The sequence below is a fragment of the Vulpes lagopus genome, chromosome 12 (genome assembly GCF_018345385.1).
Source record: "Vulpes lagopus strain Blue_001 chromosome 12, ASM1834538v1, whole genome shotgun sequence".
NCBI lineage: Eukaryota > Metazoa > Chordata > Mammalia > Carnivora > Canidae > Vulpes > Vulpes lagopus.
Genome location: NC_054835.1, coordinates 21,113,876 through 21,130,687, shown reverse-complemented (window position 1 = coordinate 21,130,687; position 16,812 = coordinate 21,113,876). Strand labels below are relative to the sequence as shown.

The 16,812-nt window shown below is 39.8% G+C and overlaps 1 protein-coding gene across 1 annotated transcript in view; it reads left to right on the top strand.

Annotated features, from left to right (window-relative positions):
* MYO1D (myosin ID) overlaps positions 1–16,812 on the top strand; it is a 327,550-nt gene that overhangs the window by 167,795 nt on the left and 142,943 nt on the right. The window contains exon 17 of the mRNA XM_041723799.1: positions 14,351–14,574. Coding sequence (XP_041579733.1) covers positions 14,351–14,574 — 224 coding nt within the window. The remainder of the gene's footprint in view (positions 1–14,350; positions 14,575–16,812) is intronic.

The window sequence follows — 16,812 nt, the reverse complement described above, 5'->3', positions numbered from 1 at the left end:
GTGTTTGTCACTAGCATAATTACATTATCATCACTCAATTCTAGGTGCTTCAGGATTTATAAAGTTTCCTAGTAGTTAGGTTCTATATGAAAACAGAGATATTTATTAATACCTAAGATCTAGTCATGTGCACTTAAATGAGATAACTGCATAATACCGAGCAGAGTAATTAATTAGTAGTCATAAGAGGTACTCCTGACCGGGAAAGACTACTTTACATTTTAACTCTGCTGCCAGAGCTGAAGAACATCGCTTCTGTGTAATTCCTAGGCTCCACTATTGCCTAACCAGCAGATACTTGTTGGCTTCAGTCAACCATAAGGCACTCAGGTTCCATCCCCAACTTCAGCACTTACAGGAGGATGCTCTTGGGCCTCTCTGAGCTTCAGTCTCATCATCTACAAAAGGAAAATAACATGGTACCCACATTAGAGTGTGCTTGTGAGTACTGAGTTAATATATTCAGCATACTTTCAACAGTGCCTAGCACATCATAGATACTATGTGTTCACTATTCTTATTAACATGGATGTTATTAATACTAATGTTAGTAGTAGTACTGGTTTGGGTATGTATCAGTTAACTATTACCACACACCACTTGTATTAACATCCTAGCACCGCTATAAAAAATTATCACAGACTCTTGGTGGCTTAAAAACACATTTATTCTCTTATGGTTCCAGAAGCCAGAAATCTGAGATTAGTATCACTGGGTCCAAATCAGGGTGTTGCCAGGGCTGTGCCCTCTCTTGTGGTCATAGGGGACAATAATCTATTATTTCCCTCTTCCAGCACCTGATAGCTGCCAGCATTCCATGGCTTGTGGCTCTGATGGAGTCTCTTTGCTATAGTGTAGTGATTCAGTAGGTTCCATGGAGATAATGAAAATGAAGCAAAGATTTTCTGCCCCTTTGGAAGAATAGAATATTTGCGGGATAGCCTCTCAAAAAGAAGTGAACTAGAGCATACCCATCAGCTACTGAGTTAAAGCCAAAGCTATAGTAATTATAGTATCTTCTCACGTCATCTTTGTCCTGTGGGCTTGAATCTTCTAAGTAATCCAACCATGAGTTGGTTCTTTATGCATTAATTGGAATCTGATATTTGTTAATTTGAAAATCAGTATATGATATTTGTATATTTGAATTTAATAGAATTTCCAAGTCTAGGGGTCTTTTTTTTTTTTTTTTTTTTTTTGGTCTTTCCTCTCATTCCAGTAATAAAGGAATCATTATTCTCACAGGTTTAGTGAGAAAAGAAATAATACAAGATAGAGTTTTTGGACTCTTAGTCTTGCTGACCTCGAGAGAAAATAAGGATGTACCGCATCATATTTTCCTTAGTCACTTGATAAAATGCAATAACACTGAGGTGTTGACTTCTGTCAGAAAGAGAAAAATAAGACAAAGGGGGAATTTTTCATGAAAAATCTTGTAACTGGAATGAACAGGGAAATAGGAACTTAATTTAGAACACCCGCATTTTCATAGCTATAACAGAGCCAACTGATTGAAGATATAGATCTTATATTTTCAGTGAAATTCTTTTAATGTGAAAAGAATATGGAATATTCACTGAGAACCAGACTTTTCCATGCATTGGGTTACTCACTGGCAAATTGGCAAGTTTCTTAGGTTGATGCTTATTCACATTAGACTGCTAGACTGCTCTAGAACCATTGCTTTGCCCATCAACAGGGATTTTGAAATTCCACACGGACTCAGGAACTGCCCAGCAACTGCTGTGTATCTCTTCCTTGAACATTTCATAATTTGCCTGGCACGTCTTCACAGTTATGCACCAGAATAAGCTCTTTCCTTTAAGTGAGCCCGTTTAACCCTAAGGTAACTAAGCTTTTCTTGGATATAAAACACCTCTGGGAAAAAAAAAAAAAAAAAAAACACCTCTGGGGCCTTTATGACAGAGAAGCAAGTCTTTTTTTAAAATTATAAAAAAAAGATATTTAGTTTTTTCTCCAGATTGCTAGGTACTCACTGGAAAAGCTGCGATGAATATAATAGAAATAGTCCATGTCCTCACAGAGCATACATTCTAATTGAAGAAGAGTAGCTTAAAAAAAAAAAAAAAAAAAAAGGTAAGTCAGCAAATAATTACTGATTGGGTACAGCTGTGAAGGAAAGGGAGGCAGTCATGCAGAGTGAAAGAGAAACACATTTCCAATAGGCTGGTCAGAGAAGACCTTGCTGTAGCTGTGACATAAAGCTGAGAGCAAACGGTTGAGAAGAATGTGCTCCTAGGAAGAGTGTGGGGAGGGAAGGTTCAAGCAGAGGGAGATACATATGTAGGGAGGCTGCAGCAAGAGAAGGCTTAAACATCTGGAGAGCACTTGAAACAGCATCCCTATGGTACCTGTGCTGCTCTCACTTTTTGTCGCTGGCACACATCCATTTCTTCAACGTTTAGTGCAGCAGGGTTTATGTCTGTGCAAGTTTTCAGCCTGAATTTAGGTTTGGGTTCTCTGGAAGGATGCCTGCAGGGCAACTATAGAAGAGTCCATGAAATATTGATCACAAGCCAGTGGAGATGAATGGGACGGGGAGGAGGTGGAGGAGGTAGATTTTGATGATCCTAAAATATTTCCAAGGTTCACATACAGAAAGAGCCATTAGGCAGTCTCAATGCTGGTGCTCATCTGAAAAGCCGCCTGATTTGTTCTCTGCATTCAAGATATGTGTGCTCTGACTTTGCATGAAACTACTGATTTCTCATCCTTGATCCAGTATATACCTTTTTTACTACACTTTATGCCTTTTGCTGTTAAGTAATATGTGTGTGCTTATGTGTGTGTGCGTGCCTGATTACTTCTCATTGACTTTTTGTACCACTGTTCCAGAGGAAACATCGTCATACAGATTTCCAGTATTAACTATTCTTAGTACCTGCCCAGGTAGGAACTAACTTAGTTACAATCCACTCCTACCAATTTGTTTGTTTTTTTTTTAAAGATTTTATTTATTGGGATCCCTGGGTGGCGCAGCGGTTTGGCGCCTGCCTTTGGCCCAGGGCGCGATTCTGGAGACCCGGGATCGAATCCCACGTCGGGCTCCCGGTGCATGGAGCCTGCTTCTCCCTCTGCCTGTGTCTCTGCCTCTCTCTCTATCTCTCTGTGACTATCATAAATAAATAAAAAAATTAAAAAAAAAAGTTAAAAAAAAATAAAGATTTTATTTATTCATAGAGACAGAGAGAGAGAGAGAGGCAGAGACACAGGTAGAGGGAGAAGCAGGCACCACACAGAGAGCCTGACGTGGGACTCGATCCGGGGTCTCCAGGATCACGCCCGGGGCTGCAGGCGGTGCTAAACCGCTGCGCCACCGGGGCTGCCCACTCCTACCAATTTGATCCCAATAGAACATTTCTCCTGTGTCATCCTTGGCTGTAGCTGGTAATTCATTTGTATTGCAAAGAATCCAAAGCTTCAGTGAACTTTCCACACATCTTTAATTATGGATAATCTACTGGAATAGACACAACGTCCTGACATTCGTGAAGTGACTATAAGATAAAGTCTCTCTTCCACTTGTGATTGAGTCCCCTCCCCCACCCTCCCAGAGAGCTTACATTTTAACAAAACAAAATCATTTTATGGACATATACTTGATTTTGAAGTAGAGAAGGCCTTTCTAAGTACCCTAGCAGCATAAGGCAGCAATTGATAAGGATCCCTACATAAACATGCAAAACTGCTGTTTCTTAAAAAAAAAAAAAAAAAAAGGCAAAGAAAAAGACCACATTGTTTCACAATGTGTTCCATTGTATAAAAGAGAAAGAAAGAGGGAGAGGAAAATAAAACAGAAGAAAGTACAGTTCAAACCGGCAGGTAATGTGTCACAGGGATTTAAGGACAAGCCTCTTCTCCGCCTTCCCTTGTCCTATCTGCCGTCTCAGTGTGGCTCCCCCTTGTGGCTGCAGAATGACCACTAACAGTCTCAGCCACCACACTCTTTCTTCTCTGTGATCAAGGGGAGTCACTCTCAAGAGTCCTTGAATGTTTTCTCAGAAAAGTGAGAAATTTCCTTCCTCAGAACCACATGCCAAAATTCTTCTCATGTTTTATTGGCCTGAACCAATAACCATGGCCAGGAGATGATAAAAAGTAAAATGCTTCCAAATCTTTGGAAATGTAATAAAAGGTTGACTTATTTCACATATAAAAAGCCCTTACAAATTGTTATGTAAAATCATAAATACATGATGAGTAAAAAAGTAATGAAGAGATATTTCACAAAAAAATTCAAATAGCTAGTGAATTTGTAAAAAGTTCAATAATAGTCATAAAGTACTTTCATCATAGCAACAACATATTATCTGTTTTCTTGATTCTTATTAACTATTCACATGGTAGAGTTTGGAAATGGGAACTTTAATGTGTGGCAGCTGAAAACAACAGCAATTCTGCTTATAGAACTTTTTCATAAATCATTCATGTGAGTGAATTTAGGTACCAACTTCTGGATAGCAGTATACCATGAAGAGTATCAGAAGATCACTGGCATGTTGGGATGAAAAACACCAATAACAAAAGGACGATCCTTTTAATTATAAATAGCTCATTTAAGCCAATGAAAACGAAAATAGAAAATGAATAGAAATGCACAGTTCACAAAAAAGAATTACAAATGACTGATAAAAATATAAACTTATTTTTATAATAGATTCTAGAGAAGTTAGTTGAAAAATTATGTCAGCATTCCGATTGACATCCACTTTAAATCTGTTGTGACTTGCTTGGTATATAGCTAAGAAACCTCACTTTTCAAATATTGTATTACAGAACATTTCTTGGGAAAGAAATAAGTAGTAGGAGATTTTAGATTTACAAGTATGAGATTATGTTTCTAGAGGATTTTAGTAATAAAGACAGTTAAATCTATATGTGCAAATGTAAAACCTCAACATCACTGAGCCAATCTAGCATTTTACTTAACTAGATCTTTCTCTAAACAGTAACATTTCTTTCTGTAGCACCACAACGTTATTCTAGCTTGAGATACTTATTAATTTGATCACATGCATTTCCCACTATTATGATAAATCGTGAACTCAATGCCATTTTTTTTGTGACTGAGTTATGACCAGTAATGGCTTTAGTTCTTTAATCCTCTTAGGTTCAACTTGTGTAAACCTGAACTGTCAAAAAAGTGTCCTTACTAAGTATACATTTTCTTATCTTGCCATTCCCCTTACACTAACTATAATCTAAGACAGGATAATGAAAAGAGGAAGCATATTTGATGTTTACTCAATGTAATCCAAGGGACCTTGTCCAGAGTATTCCCTTCCCCCAAGAATGTCCTCACCTGGTATCACTGTCCCAGGGATCGTGGTAACTGATGACATGCTGGGACACGGGGGTACATTGAGCAGCACTGGTCTAACAGATCCCTATTAGCACCATCTTCCATTGCCTACAACCAAAGCCAGGCTCCTAGCAGAGCTATGAACATTGATTGCATTCCTCGGAGAAGCAGAGATCATAGGTCTGGAAAATCATTGTTCTTTTAAAACACCTATTTTTAATGGATGTCAAGTGTCTAACACAAAGCCTGGCACATGATAGTGAAATAATGTTTTCTCTCCCTTCCCTTAAGAGTAGTCATCAGAGGAAAATCAAAGATTGTGGCTGTTAGTTGCATGTGTACTTTGGATTGGAAAGAACCTTTAAAATAACATTTTTAAATTTTTGCTCATTATCAGAAACTGTTTAATAGAATCCTAGGGCTTGCTTTTTTTTTTTTTTTTTTTTAGGATTTATTTATTTATTTATTCATTCAGAGAGAGCGAAGAGAGAGAGGCAGAGACACAGGCAGAGGGAGAAGCAGGCTCCATGCAGGAAGCCTGACGTGGGGCTCGATCCTGGGTTTCCAGGATCACACCCTGGGCTGCAAGCAGCACTAAACCGCTGTGCCACTGGGACTGCCCCTAGGGCTTGCTTTTTATAAGTTATCTAATGCGACATCCTGCTTTTCAGGTGAAGAACCTGAAGCCTGCAAAATTCAATGGCATAATTCCCCCAATAGTGTAAGGGGAATGCTGGCCTCTCCCTCTAGGGCAGGATTCTTTCTACTCCACCCCGATTTTGCTAGCCAGGGAGCTGTCCCTCTGGGCAGTGCTGGACTTGAAGCAGCCTCGCTGTGGCTGAGGATTCCAGCTTTGTTACATGAGTGGATCTTACTTTTTAAGGGATTAGTTGTAGTTGTTTTCCAGATATCTCAGAGGCATTTTGGTTTTTCTAGGATATCATGGGTATTTCCTCTTTTCCTCCATATTCCCTACAAACACTACATGTGTAGTAGCAATTTCGGAAATTCTTGTAGAATGAGCCAACGCTCAAAATAATGTTTATGCCAAAGTGGCATATTTTGGGATGGCAAATCTTGACCCCCTTCCAAATGAGTGACTAAACTGCATACAAAGGATTCTGTATTCAAATGTTTTTTAACTTCTGTTGAACAAAGTTAAAATAGGTTTATTTACATGAAACTTTTCAGAGCTTTTAATATGGTAAATATGCATCATGAATCTCCCAAAAGGAATTGCAATATGCAGCTTTCCCAAACTTAACTGAAAATGGAGCCTCTTTTTCAGAGAGCATTTCAAAGGCCTTGTGTCCCCGAATTCGCTTTTGGAACTCAAAAGAAAAGAATGTTAGGATGCACCTTTGGCAGATTCTTTCAAATATCAAATGTTATTATTTGAACTTTTGCATGATCCAGAGAACCATTCAAAATTGAGATCATTTGCAAGCATCTGAAAGCAAAAGTGTACTGGGTTATTTTTTTAAGGAGTTCTGCATGTTTCAGATGCTAGACATAAAGGAAGAAAAGTCAGGACATTTGTTATATAAGGTAAAAGCCCAACTTGTACCCCGACCAGGTGGCAAGCCACCTCAGTATTAGACGGAGGTAGACATGGGGGTGGAAAAGGAAGTACATGTTTTCAGACAAAGCTGAAACATCCTTAAGATGCCTCTTTGGGTCTGCTCACATGCCTACATACTTGACCCAAACCCTACAGTTCTTTGTCAAAAAGTAGTTTTGAGATAGCCTTGACCTCAGAGATTTTGAAGGTGAGTTACCAATTTTGTACATTCTATTTCAAGGAAACAAAACTAAACCAAAGAGAGCAGTCTCTTCAGTACAGTGCCACTCAGTGTTTACCTTTGAACAAGATTAAATCCTGAAAGGCTTATCAGAATTATTTAACCTCTTAGCTGGAGTAATTTTATTTTTAATTATCTTCAAAATAATCCCATTTTGGGTTTTCATCAAGTTAATATTTTAGTTGAAGAGGAATTACCGGGAATATTTTACATCTTTGAGTCTTTCTTTAACCCCTAAAAGAGGCCAAATCTTCACTAATCAATTATAAAATATCCCAAATAGGATGGAACCATCATATTCTACAGTACTCCCCCCTTATGCACAGGGAATGGATCTCACGACCCCCAACAGATGCCTAAAACCACAGATGGTCCTGAACCCTATAGGTACTTGTTTTTTCTCACATGTACATACCTATGATAAAGTTTAACTTATAAAAGGTCAGTAAGAGAGTAACAGCTGTAATTAATAATAGAAAAATTACAACAATTTACTATAAAAGTTTTGTGACTATGGACTCTTTTTCAAAATAACAAATTGTGGGATCCCTGGGTGGCGCAGCGGTTGGGCGCCTGCCTTTGGCCCAGGGCGCAATCCTGGAGACCCGGGGTCGAATCCCACGTCGGGCTCCCGGTGCATGGAGCCTGCTTCTCCCTCTGCCTGTGTCTCTGCCTCTCTCTCTCTCTCTCTGTGACTATCATAAATAAATAATGAAAAAAAAATTTAAAAAAATTATTAAAAAAAAAAAAACAAAATAACAAATTGTGCTGTACTCACCCCTTTCCTAGCAATGATGTGAGATGGTAAGATGCGCACATGAGGGGAATGATGTAGGCATTGTGACATAGTGTTACTTACTTGTGACTTTCTGATGAAATCTGGGGAGGATCATCTGCTTCCAGACCATGGTTGACTGTGGGTAACTGAAAACACAGAAAACAAACCATGGGTAAGGAGGGGACTACTGTAATTCAATGAGGGTATGTGGCTAGATTTTATGGATTTTACAGTTCAGAGTTCAGCCTGTTACCTAAATAAATTCTTGTCTACCGCAACTCTTAAAACAACCAGAAACTGTCAGAACTCTGCCAGAGTAACTATCTGGGGAATTTAAATTTAGAAACAGGAAAGATGCTTCTCCCAGAAGCTGTCCCTTGCCTTAGAGGGCCTGAGAAGCTGAATTGCTGCAGGGTTCTGGTTCTGGAAACCAAGAGAATCTCCAGTTCAGAGCACCAGGAGCTGTTTGAGCATGAGACAGAAGGGGTCCAACACCCATGATGACTAAAAAACAAAAACAGAAAAAACAAAACGCAGAGAACTAGAAAAAAAAAGAAGGAAAGCTGACCCGTGTTTCTTTCTGAAACTAAACTGAAGATTCACGTAATTGACTTACTTCTTATTATAGCATAACCTAGAATCCTACATCTTTTGCAAAATGAATCTTGTACTTTAATGACAGCCAGATGTTGCTTTGAAATGCCTGACCACTGAGGAAGTATGCACCAGAGGAAAACATGGTAGAATTAAGATGGCATTATAAAAACATCTGGTTAAACATGACAGATTGTGTTTATATCCACTCCCTCTCAAAACCCCTAAATGAGCAGTAAGGGATAAAAATGGGAGAAACCCACAAGGACAAATAGAACCATAGGAACAACAACAGCAGACAAGAAGCATCAACAGAATTTTGGAAATTAAGTGGATGTGTGGTTAGTCCCCCAAGCAGGTGGAGAAAGCTGACATCTGAGTGCCTGCAGAGAAGGCAGACAGGCAAGCCAGTTTGCCCGACTGCTGGGCTATAGAAAACTCAGGAGTGGGAAGGACCAGGTCCCTCTGGAGGTAGGAGCGAGGGAGAGAACTGAAGGAGGTTGGTTAACAGTCTGTATAAGGAGCAAAACAAAGGTCTCCTCCCAGACCTCACAAAGGCATGTCACTACCTCAGCCTTGTTCTGGTAGAAGACAAGAAACTTACTCTGAAGAAATACAACCAGAGAAACTCTGGGCTTTGGAGGACACCAAGCACAGTGGTGGAGAGGGGTCAGGTGCCATACTGAAATCTAGGAAAGGAAGTGAAAATCTGGATACTAAAGATAACCCTCAATGCCCCTTTACTCAGAATTTTGCTAGCAAAGAGGAAAAACACTGATGTTCTGGGGTTTTCCACAGCTGGGGAACTCACCTAATTACCCTATGAAATGAAGTCCCCCCATTCCTAAAGCACATACACAGAGCTTTCAAGTGGCATTCAGTAATAGATGGCCAAGGATCCCAGAACATTCAAGGAAGGCCTCTAGCACAAAAGGTCAAGACCAAGTCAAATGGAAGTAGAGGAGATATATAAGGAACATACAACCCAGGGAGAATTGTAAAAAGTAAAATCATTATTCATATCCTCAGAGAGGAAAGATGAGACGTTGCTTCTGTTAAACAAGAGTAATGTGCTCTTAAAAAGAAATATTTGGGGGCACCTGGGTGGCTCGGTCAGTTAAGCATCTGACTTCGACTCAGGTCATGATCTCAGGGTCCTGGGATAGAGTCCCACATCGGGCTACACATTCAGCAAGGAGTCTGTTTCTCCCTCTTCTTCTCCCTCTGCCCCTCCCCTGAGTCATACACTCGCTCTCTCTTACTCTCTCTCAAATAAAAATCTTTTAAATAAAGAAAAGAAAAATTTAGAGAACAAGGATGAGTCTTGAAAATGGAAAACGTGACAGCCACAATGAAAGATTTAGTATCAGGCTTGAAAGATGAAGGTGAAAACATTCATTCTATTCAGCAGATACTCTGGAGTGGCCACTATGTTCTAGTCAGTGGAGTTTCATCAGTGAGTAAAAGAGACAAAGAGCCCTTGGCCTGGTGGAGCTGAAATGCCAGTGGGAAGAGAGGGTAAGCAACACAGTAACATGTGAGTTACATGCTGTATTGTAGTGTCAAATGCTAGAGGCAAGAGAAAAGACAGAGCCTGGTAAGGAGAACAGATAGTGCCAGGTGGGGAGACAAGTTGAATTTTAAATGGGATGGTCAGGGCCAGTCTCATTGGGAAAATGACCACTGAGCAGGGACACAGAGAGAAAGTGAAGAAGTTGGCCATGCGATATCTGGAGGGAGATCATTCTAGGCAAAGGGAGTAGGGGAGGGAGGTAACTGCCCCAGAGAACTTGGGCCCATGTAGGTTAGTGCGATGGGTCTGGGGGTCACTCAGGGAAATGGAGAGTGGTGGCAAAGTTTCAGGAAGAAAAGTGTCATGATCTGATTTTGGCCTTCAAAGGATCACTCTGACTGCTGTGTTAGCAGAATTGACTACAGGGGGTAAAGGTACACAAGAGAGGAATTGGACTGTCTCAACAGCAAGGGTGTATACACTATTCTTGAATGGTCTTTCTCTGTACCTCGGCTGGTCCCTCTGAGCTGGCCTCTCTGTTTGCCTCTGTTCTCTCTTCTATCTGAGAAAAGACTTACAGGCCCTCTCTGTCAGTCTGACACCTGCTTTATAGCTTCTGCTTAACTTTCCCTCCCAGATCCCATTGTGTCACCTTCAGCCTTCAACTTCCACCCTCTTGCATCATATCCTAAAACACATAGGTTGGTTCCTCTTTTAAAGTTAATATTGTTTTAACAAGGGCCTTTGGCTTCTTTATTTTTGTTGAGCCTCTCTGACATATGCATATAAGTATTAAACATTTGCTGTTGAATATAACATTTAATTTTCTGTTGTCTGACATCCTATCATCAGGCAGATTCCTCTGCAGACACTTTATATGATTCTTGAAAACCCCAACTAAGCCAGTTTAAACAAAGAGGGAAGTGGAAAAATCTGTCTTATACCTTAAATTTCAACCTGCAGATCTTTGGTGGGAAAATCAACAACCCTCCCCTACACAGACTCACCAACTTGTGGGAGCATATCTGTTTAAACCAAATATGCTTAGATTCTAAGGAAAAATACATGAATAATTTTTTGCATGCAGTCATTTTTCTCTGTAATTCTTCAGTGCTACTTTTTGTTAAAAAAAGTAAAGCCTAAGGGACTTCTGACAAAGCTGACAATGTAACTCACAAAAATTCCTTTCCCCCCAATTTGCTGAAATTAACAAATATGTAAATATGACCGAGAACATGCCACGAAGCCTGAAACGAGAAAAAAAAAATCCCAGCTTCATACTGTAAACTGAGAAGTGTCACCCAGAAAAAGAAAAATTGGACCAAATTGAATGAAGGTGCTAAAAAAATCAATATATTCTTCAAGGAGAAGAATGGAACATGGAGAAGTTACAAGGAGGGAATTCTGAAAAGTCTCATTGCTTTTGATGGAGTTGGCGTTAACTATAAATGTATGCCAGAAGGAAGGCCTAGAATACCCCTTACCTCCACTGGGGACCCTTCCATTAAGAAGACATTTTCCTTCAGGCAAGAAGAGTCAAAAAGGTTTAGCATGTCTCCTGCCTCTGATATACCAATAAGTGGGCAAGGAGTAGGGGATGCATCTGCAAGGAATAATATTAAAGCCGAATCAAGAAAAAGCTCCACAAGGTATGGAAAAAAGAATATCTGTCCTCAACTAAGCCCAAAGAATACAAGGCACCCCAGAGTCAGTGAAGCAAACTTCTGGTGCACTTCTTTACTATTAAGGAGGGAGCATGATGGTAGCTACCTAAAGCCCCAGCTTAGTTGGTTAAGTGTCTGACCTGTGATTTCAGCTCAGGTTATGATCTCAGGGTCATGAAATCAAGCCCTACATCAGGCTCTGTGCTCAGCACAGGGTCTGCTTGAGATTCTCTCTCTCCCTCTGCCCCTTCCCTATTCCCTATCAAATAGATAAATAAGTCTTTTTAAAAAAAGAGTCCAGGACACATGGAAACGTGACTGAGGGAAAAAAAAAATCTGCCTATTCAGAGGCACCTGGGTGGCTCAGTCAGTTAAGCATCCAACTCTTGATTTTGGCTCAGGTCATGATTTCAGGGTCATGACATCAAACCCCAATTCAAGCTCCCTGCTCAATGGGGAGTCTTTGTCTCCCTCTCCCTCTCTCTGCTCATTCTCTCTCTCTCTCTCTCTCTCTCTCTCTCTCTCTCTCTCTTTCTTTCTTTCTCTCTCCCCCTCCAAAATAAACAAATAAAAAGTTTTTTGTTTTTTTTTTTAATCTACACATAAGAGCATCTGGGTGGCTCAGTCGGTTGAGCGTTGGACTCTTCATTTGGCTCAGGTCATGATCTCAGGGTTGTGAAATCAAGCCCATGTTGGGCTCTGTGTTCAACAGGGAGTCTGCTTGAGATATCTCCCTCTGCCCTTCTCTACCCCCGCCCACGTGCATGTGCACTCTCTCTCACTCTCAAATAAATACACATTTAAAAAAAAAATGTTAACCCTAAAAACCTGCCCCTTACTTATGCTTTTTCCCCCAAATTACTGAAAAATTAAACCAACACTATTTTAATAAGAAATTCTGTGAACACTCCTTTAAAATTAAGGATTGATTTTCTATACAGGTGTGGCTCCAGGGAGTCTTAATTTCCTTCCTCTTAAAAAAGTAGAAAAGCAACAAACAGTATGAAACTTGAAAAATGTGTTCTGTTTAAGAAATTGAATCACAGACTTCCACCCTGTAATTGTATTCTTTTGGTTTTTCAAGATGCTAAAGAAGGGACCTTTATTTTAGCACTTGGGTGGAGGCGTAACAAAGCCATCTGCATGATGGATTTGGCGACAGGGAAGAGAGCCATTTTGGCTAAAAAGGGTTTCTGTACTGACGCCACATGCAGAAACAAGTTTTCATTGCCTCATGGTCTTTATATATTCTGTTTGTACGTGAGCTCTAGGTTGCCATCACAAATTGCTCATATGTCACGTTTCCCTCACATATTATAGTTTTCCTTGACTCATTAGTTCCTCTTTGGGGTCCCTAGGTGATGACCTCATGTATCCCATACAAACAAATCTATCCTCATTGTGCAGCAGGTTGAAAAAAGCATGTGATGCCGATTTAGGAGTCTGCATCAAGAAATATCTAAAATGAGTAAATTAATTGATTGATTAATTAATTAAATAAATAAAATGAGCGCATAAAAGAGGCATTGCACCAGTTTTTCTGAGAAATTGGTGGGCACAGGTGGGGATTTAAGAGAAAGTACAAGAACCCTGAGGGACTCTGGAGGACCCATACTGTGGGCTTTGAACTAGAAGTGGAAAATCTTGGTCCTGGGAGGCCAGAGACAGGGAGGGAAGTTAATACCGACAACCTAAGAATTGGGCTGGTTATCTAAGTGGCAGCAGTAAATATCAACTGGAACCATGGCGCTGTGTACAAGGGGTCTGTTGGAGAAAGCAGTGCAAGTAGTTTGGGATCTTGGAGATTTTAGTAGCAATAAGGAAGAAAAAGGTTTATGCTGGAAATATTGTCGAAGAAAGATTAAGTTTTGGTGGTGGAGGACACATATAGGGGAAGAGCCAATAATGAAGTGAAGATTATGCCAAATCTCTTTTTACTTGAGAGATTGAAAAATACAGGAATCTGGGCAAAGGATCCTGAAGGAAGAGTATAAGTATCTCTGACTTCACCATGCTTGGGTAAAGCTGGCGCAGAGACATTTATATATTGTCTGATTGATTTCTGAGCACTGAAAAAAATTTAAAGATTCATACACTATTAGTCATCTGTTTTACCCTTTCCCCAAGATTACATCTAATTTTCAGGGGGAATTTACATAGCACCTGGGGAGCAGGGCTGCACAGACTGTGTATAATCGGTTTGTAAATCCAACATGATGGTACACTAGCAGGCAGTGATATAATTGTATAAAGCCAGGTTTCATTAGAGAACTGTAGATATTGATGGCTTTTGGTTCTGACTCATCTTGCTTCCTTTCAACATACTTAAAATATTTCTCCAGGGACATTTACATTTTGGCTTTCTTCTCCTCAAGACCATAAAGTTAAAACATGACTCTGCTTCCAAGTCAGCACACACCCCAGTGGGCATCAGGAGCAGCTAGATAGCTGAAGTGAAATGACCAGCGTGACTCCTGGCGCCATCTGTTGGTGGCATGCAGAATCCACCTGATTTTGCAGACCATAGACAAGATCCCAAACTACCCCCACACCCCCTCACCCCGTCACCCCGCTCATAGTTTATAAGTGGAGGATCTTATACAATTAATTTAAAAGTCCCATACCATTGACTCAGCCAGCAAGCAACACTTGTCTTTTTCCTTCTCTATTGTGAAGGTGTGGCGAGGCACCCTGGCCCGCATGCGGTACAAGAGAACCAAAGCAGCTCTGACGATTATCAGATACTACCGGCATTACAAGGTGAAATCCTACATTCAGGAGGTTGCCAGACGCTTCCATGGTGTCAAGACCATGAAGGACCACGGGAAGCACGTGAAGTGGCCAACCCCACCTAAAGTTCTTCGCCGTTTTGAGGAGGCCTTGCAGGCAATTTTTAATAGGTAAGAAAGAGCCAGTTGGTATGTGCTGCATCTGTTTCTGGTAGCACACTTAATGTATAAAGTCACAAGTCTGAGGCCATGATACTGGCTTAGCTGTTTGCCACTATGCCTTTACCTCGTGGCTCCAGGTCTATAAATTTCACTCTCAAAACACATCTGTTTACTTCTCAAAACAATAGAACTGTGCGTTTATTCTTCCTTTAGCACTTGACAGCAGTGTGCCACAAACCCTGGATCATGACATAGTTAAGATAAGCTATTAGCATGCTGTCTCTTTATTTTATTAGCAAAAAATAACTATTTATTAAAATCCCCACACGTAACTCAAACTGGAATGTCTGTGAGTCTTACAATGCTTTTCTATCCTGGTTATGAAATATACCAAGGAGTTTATTAAACATACCGAAGCCCAAGTCTCCAGAAAGTCCTATTTAACAGAACTGGGGAGTGGAGCCCAAACAAAGGTCCTTCCTAAAGTTTCCCGCATGATTTTTTTTAAAGGATTTATTTATTTTAGAGAGAAGGAGAAATAGAGAGCATGAGCAGGAGGGGGAAAGGGAAAGGGGGAGAGAATCTCAAGCAGACTCCACAGTGTAGGGCTCCATCTCATGACCCCAAGATCACAACCTGAAACCAAAACCAAGAGTCGGATGCTTAATAGACTATGCCATCCAGGTGCCCCCTAGATGATTCTAAAGTGTAAGGGGGGAAATAGTTTTAGAGCAACCATTTATTTTTACATAAATAAATAAATACCCATTTAAAATCTGGTATGTTTCCAGCTACTCTTCATTTTTTATAAACTGCCCTGATGAGTCTGAGTTTGTAGTTATTCACGGCCTCTTAACTCTCATTATTCACACTTGTTTGATACCAGTGTGCACCAGATTAATTCAGCTGTGTCTTAGATACAGCCATCTAGTCACATAAAGTAAGCTAATGGTTCTCAGATGTGGTCATTTGGCATTGTGGTATTCCACAAAGAACACTATGAAATAATTGGCATACTGAATGTAAAAGAACTAATTTATAATTCTGTGCTAAATCAGATTTTATCTTCCTTTAGAGTTAGCTCTGTATAGTTGGTGGCAAATATCAAAAGGTAAAGAAAAATGCATAGGAAGAAAATTCTTTACTATGTATCCCATTTGCTTTTTGTAAAAAAAAAAAAAAGAAAGAAAGAAAGAAAGAAAAGGTATTTCATAAAAAGAAAAACTCAAACAATAAAGAATTATTGAAAGCAAAATTACCTCAGTTTTCAGATCTAATACTATAAATGTTTGTTGTAAATCCTGGCAGGCTTTTAATGCACAAGTAAGTGTTTTTCATGAATGGTGTCTGTAACCTGAATTTTAACTTAACTTAAAAAGTAATTAAGCTATGTATAAATATGTGTGTACTGTTTTTTTTAAAGAGAATTAATGTAGAAATATATAGGATATAAAACTGAAATCCTCCACACCTCCTCCTCTCCTCCATTTTATACCCTTCCCCTAAGATAATCACTCTTAACAATTAGTTTGTATCCTTCTATGTCTGTGTCTGTGCATTTACAAGCACACACCCACATATAAGAGACAGCATGATATAGTGGTTAAGAACACAAATCCTGGAGCTGGGGCTTATATTCTAATCTCTGCTGCTGCCTAGTTGTATAATCTTGGGCAAATTAGATAATCTGTCTGTGCCTCAGTTACCATATCTACAAAAGTGCCATAATAGTAGTACCTGCTCTTAGGGTTCTTGAAAAGATTATGAGTAAAATAATACACACACACACACACACACACACACACAAAGCATTTCAGATAGTGCCTGGCACATAATAAACACTGTAGAAATGTTTGCTCATACTAAGAGTATGTATGCATACACAGTCACATATCTGGACTTTTTTCCCTTTTTTTTTTTTTACACAAGCATGGTTATAGGATTACTTAAAAATCCATGTCTGTAAAGAAAGATCTATGTGGTATTTTTTTTTTAATTTTTTTTTAATTTTTTTTTTTTAATTTTTTTATTTATGATAGTCACACAGAGAGAGAGACAGGCAGAGACACAGGCAGAGGGAGAAGCAGGCTCCATGCACCGGGAGCCCGACGTGGGATTCGATCCCGGGTCTCCAGGATCGCGCCCTGGGCCAAAGGCAGGCGCCAAACCGCTGCGCCACCCAGGGATCCCCCTATGTGGTATTTTTAATGGCCACAAAGAACTATTGATTTTGTGTTGCACTGTGGC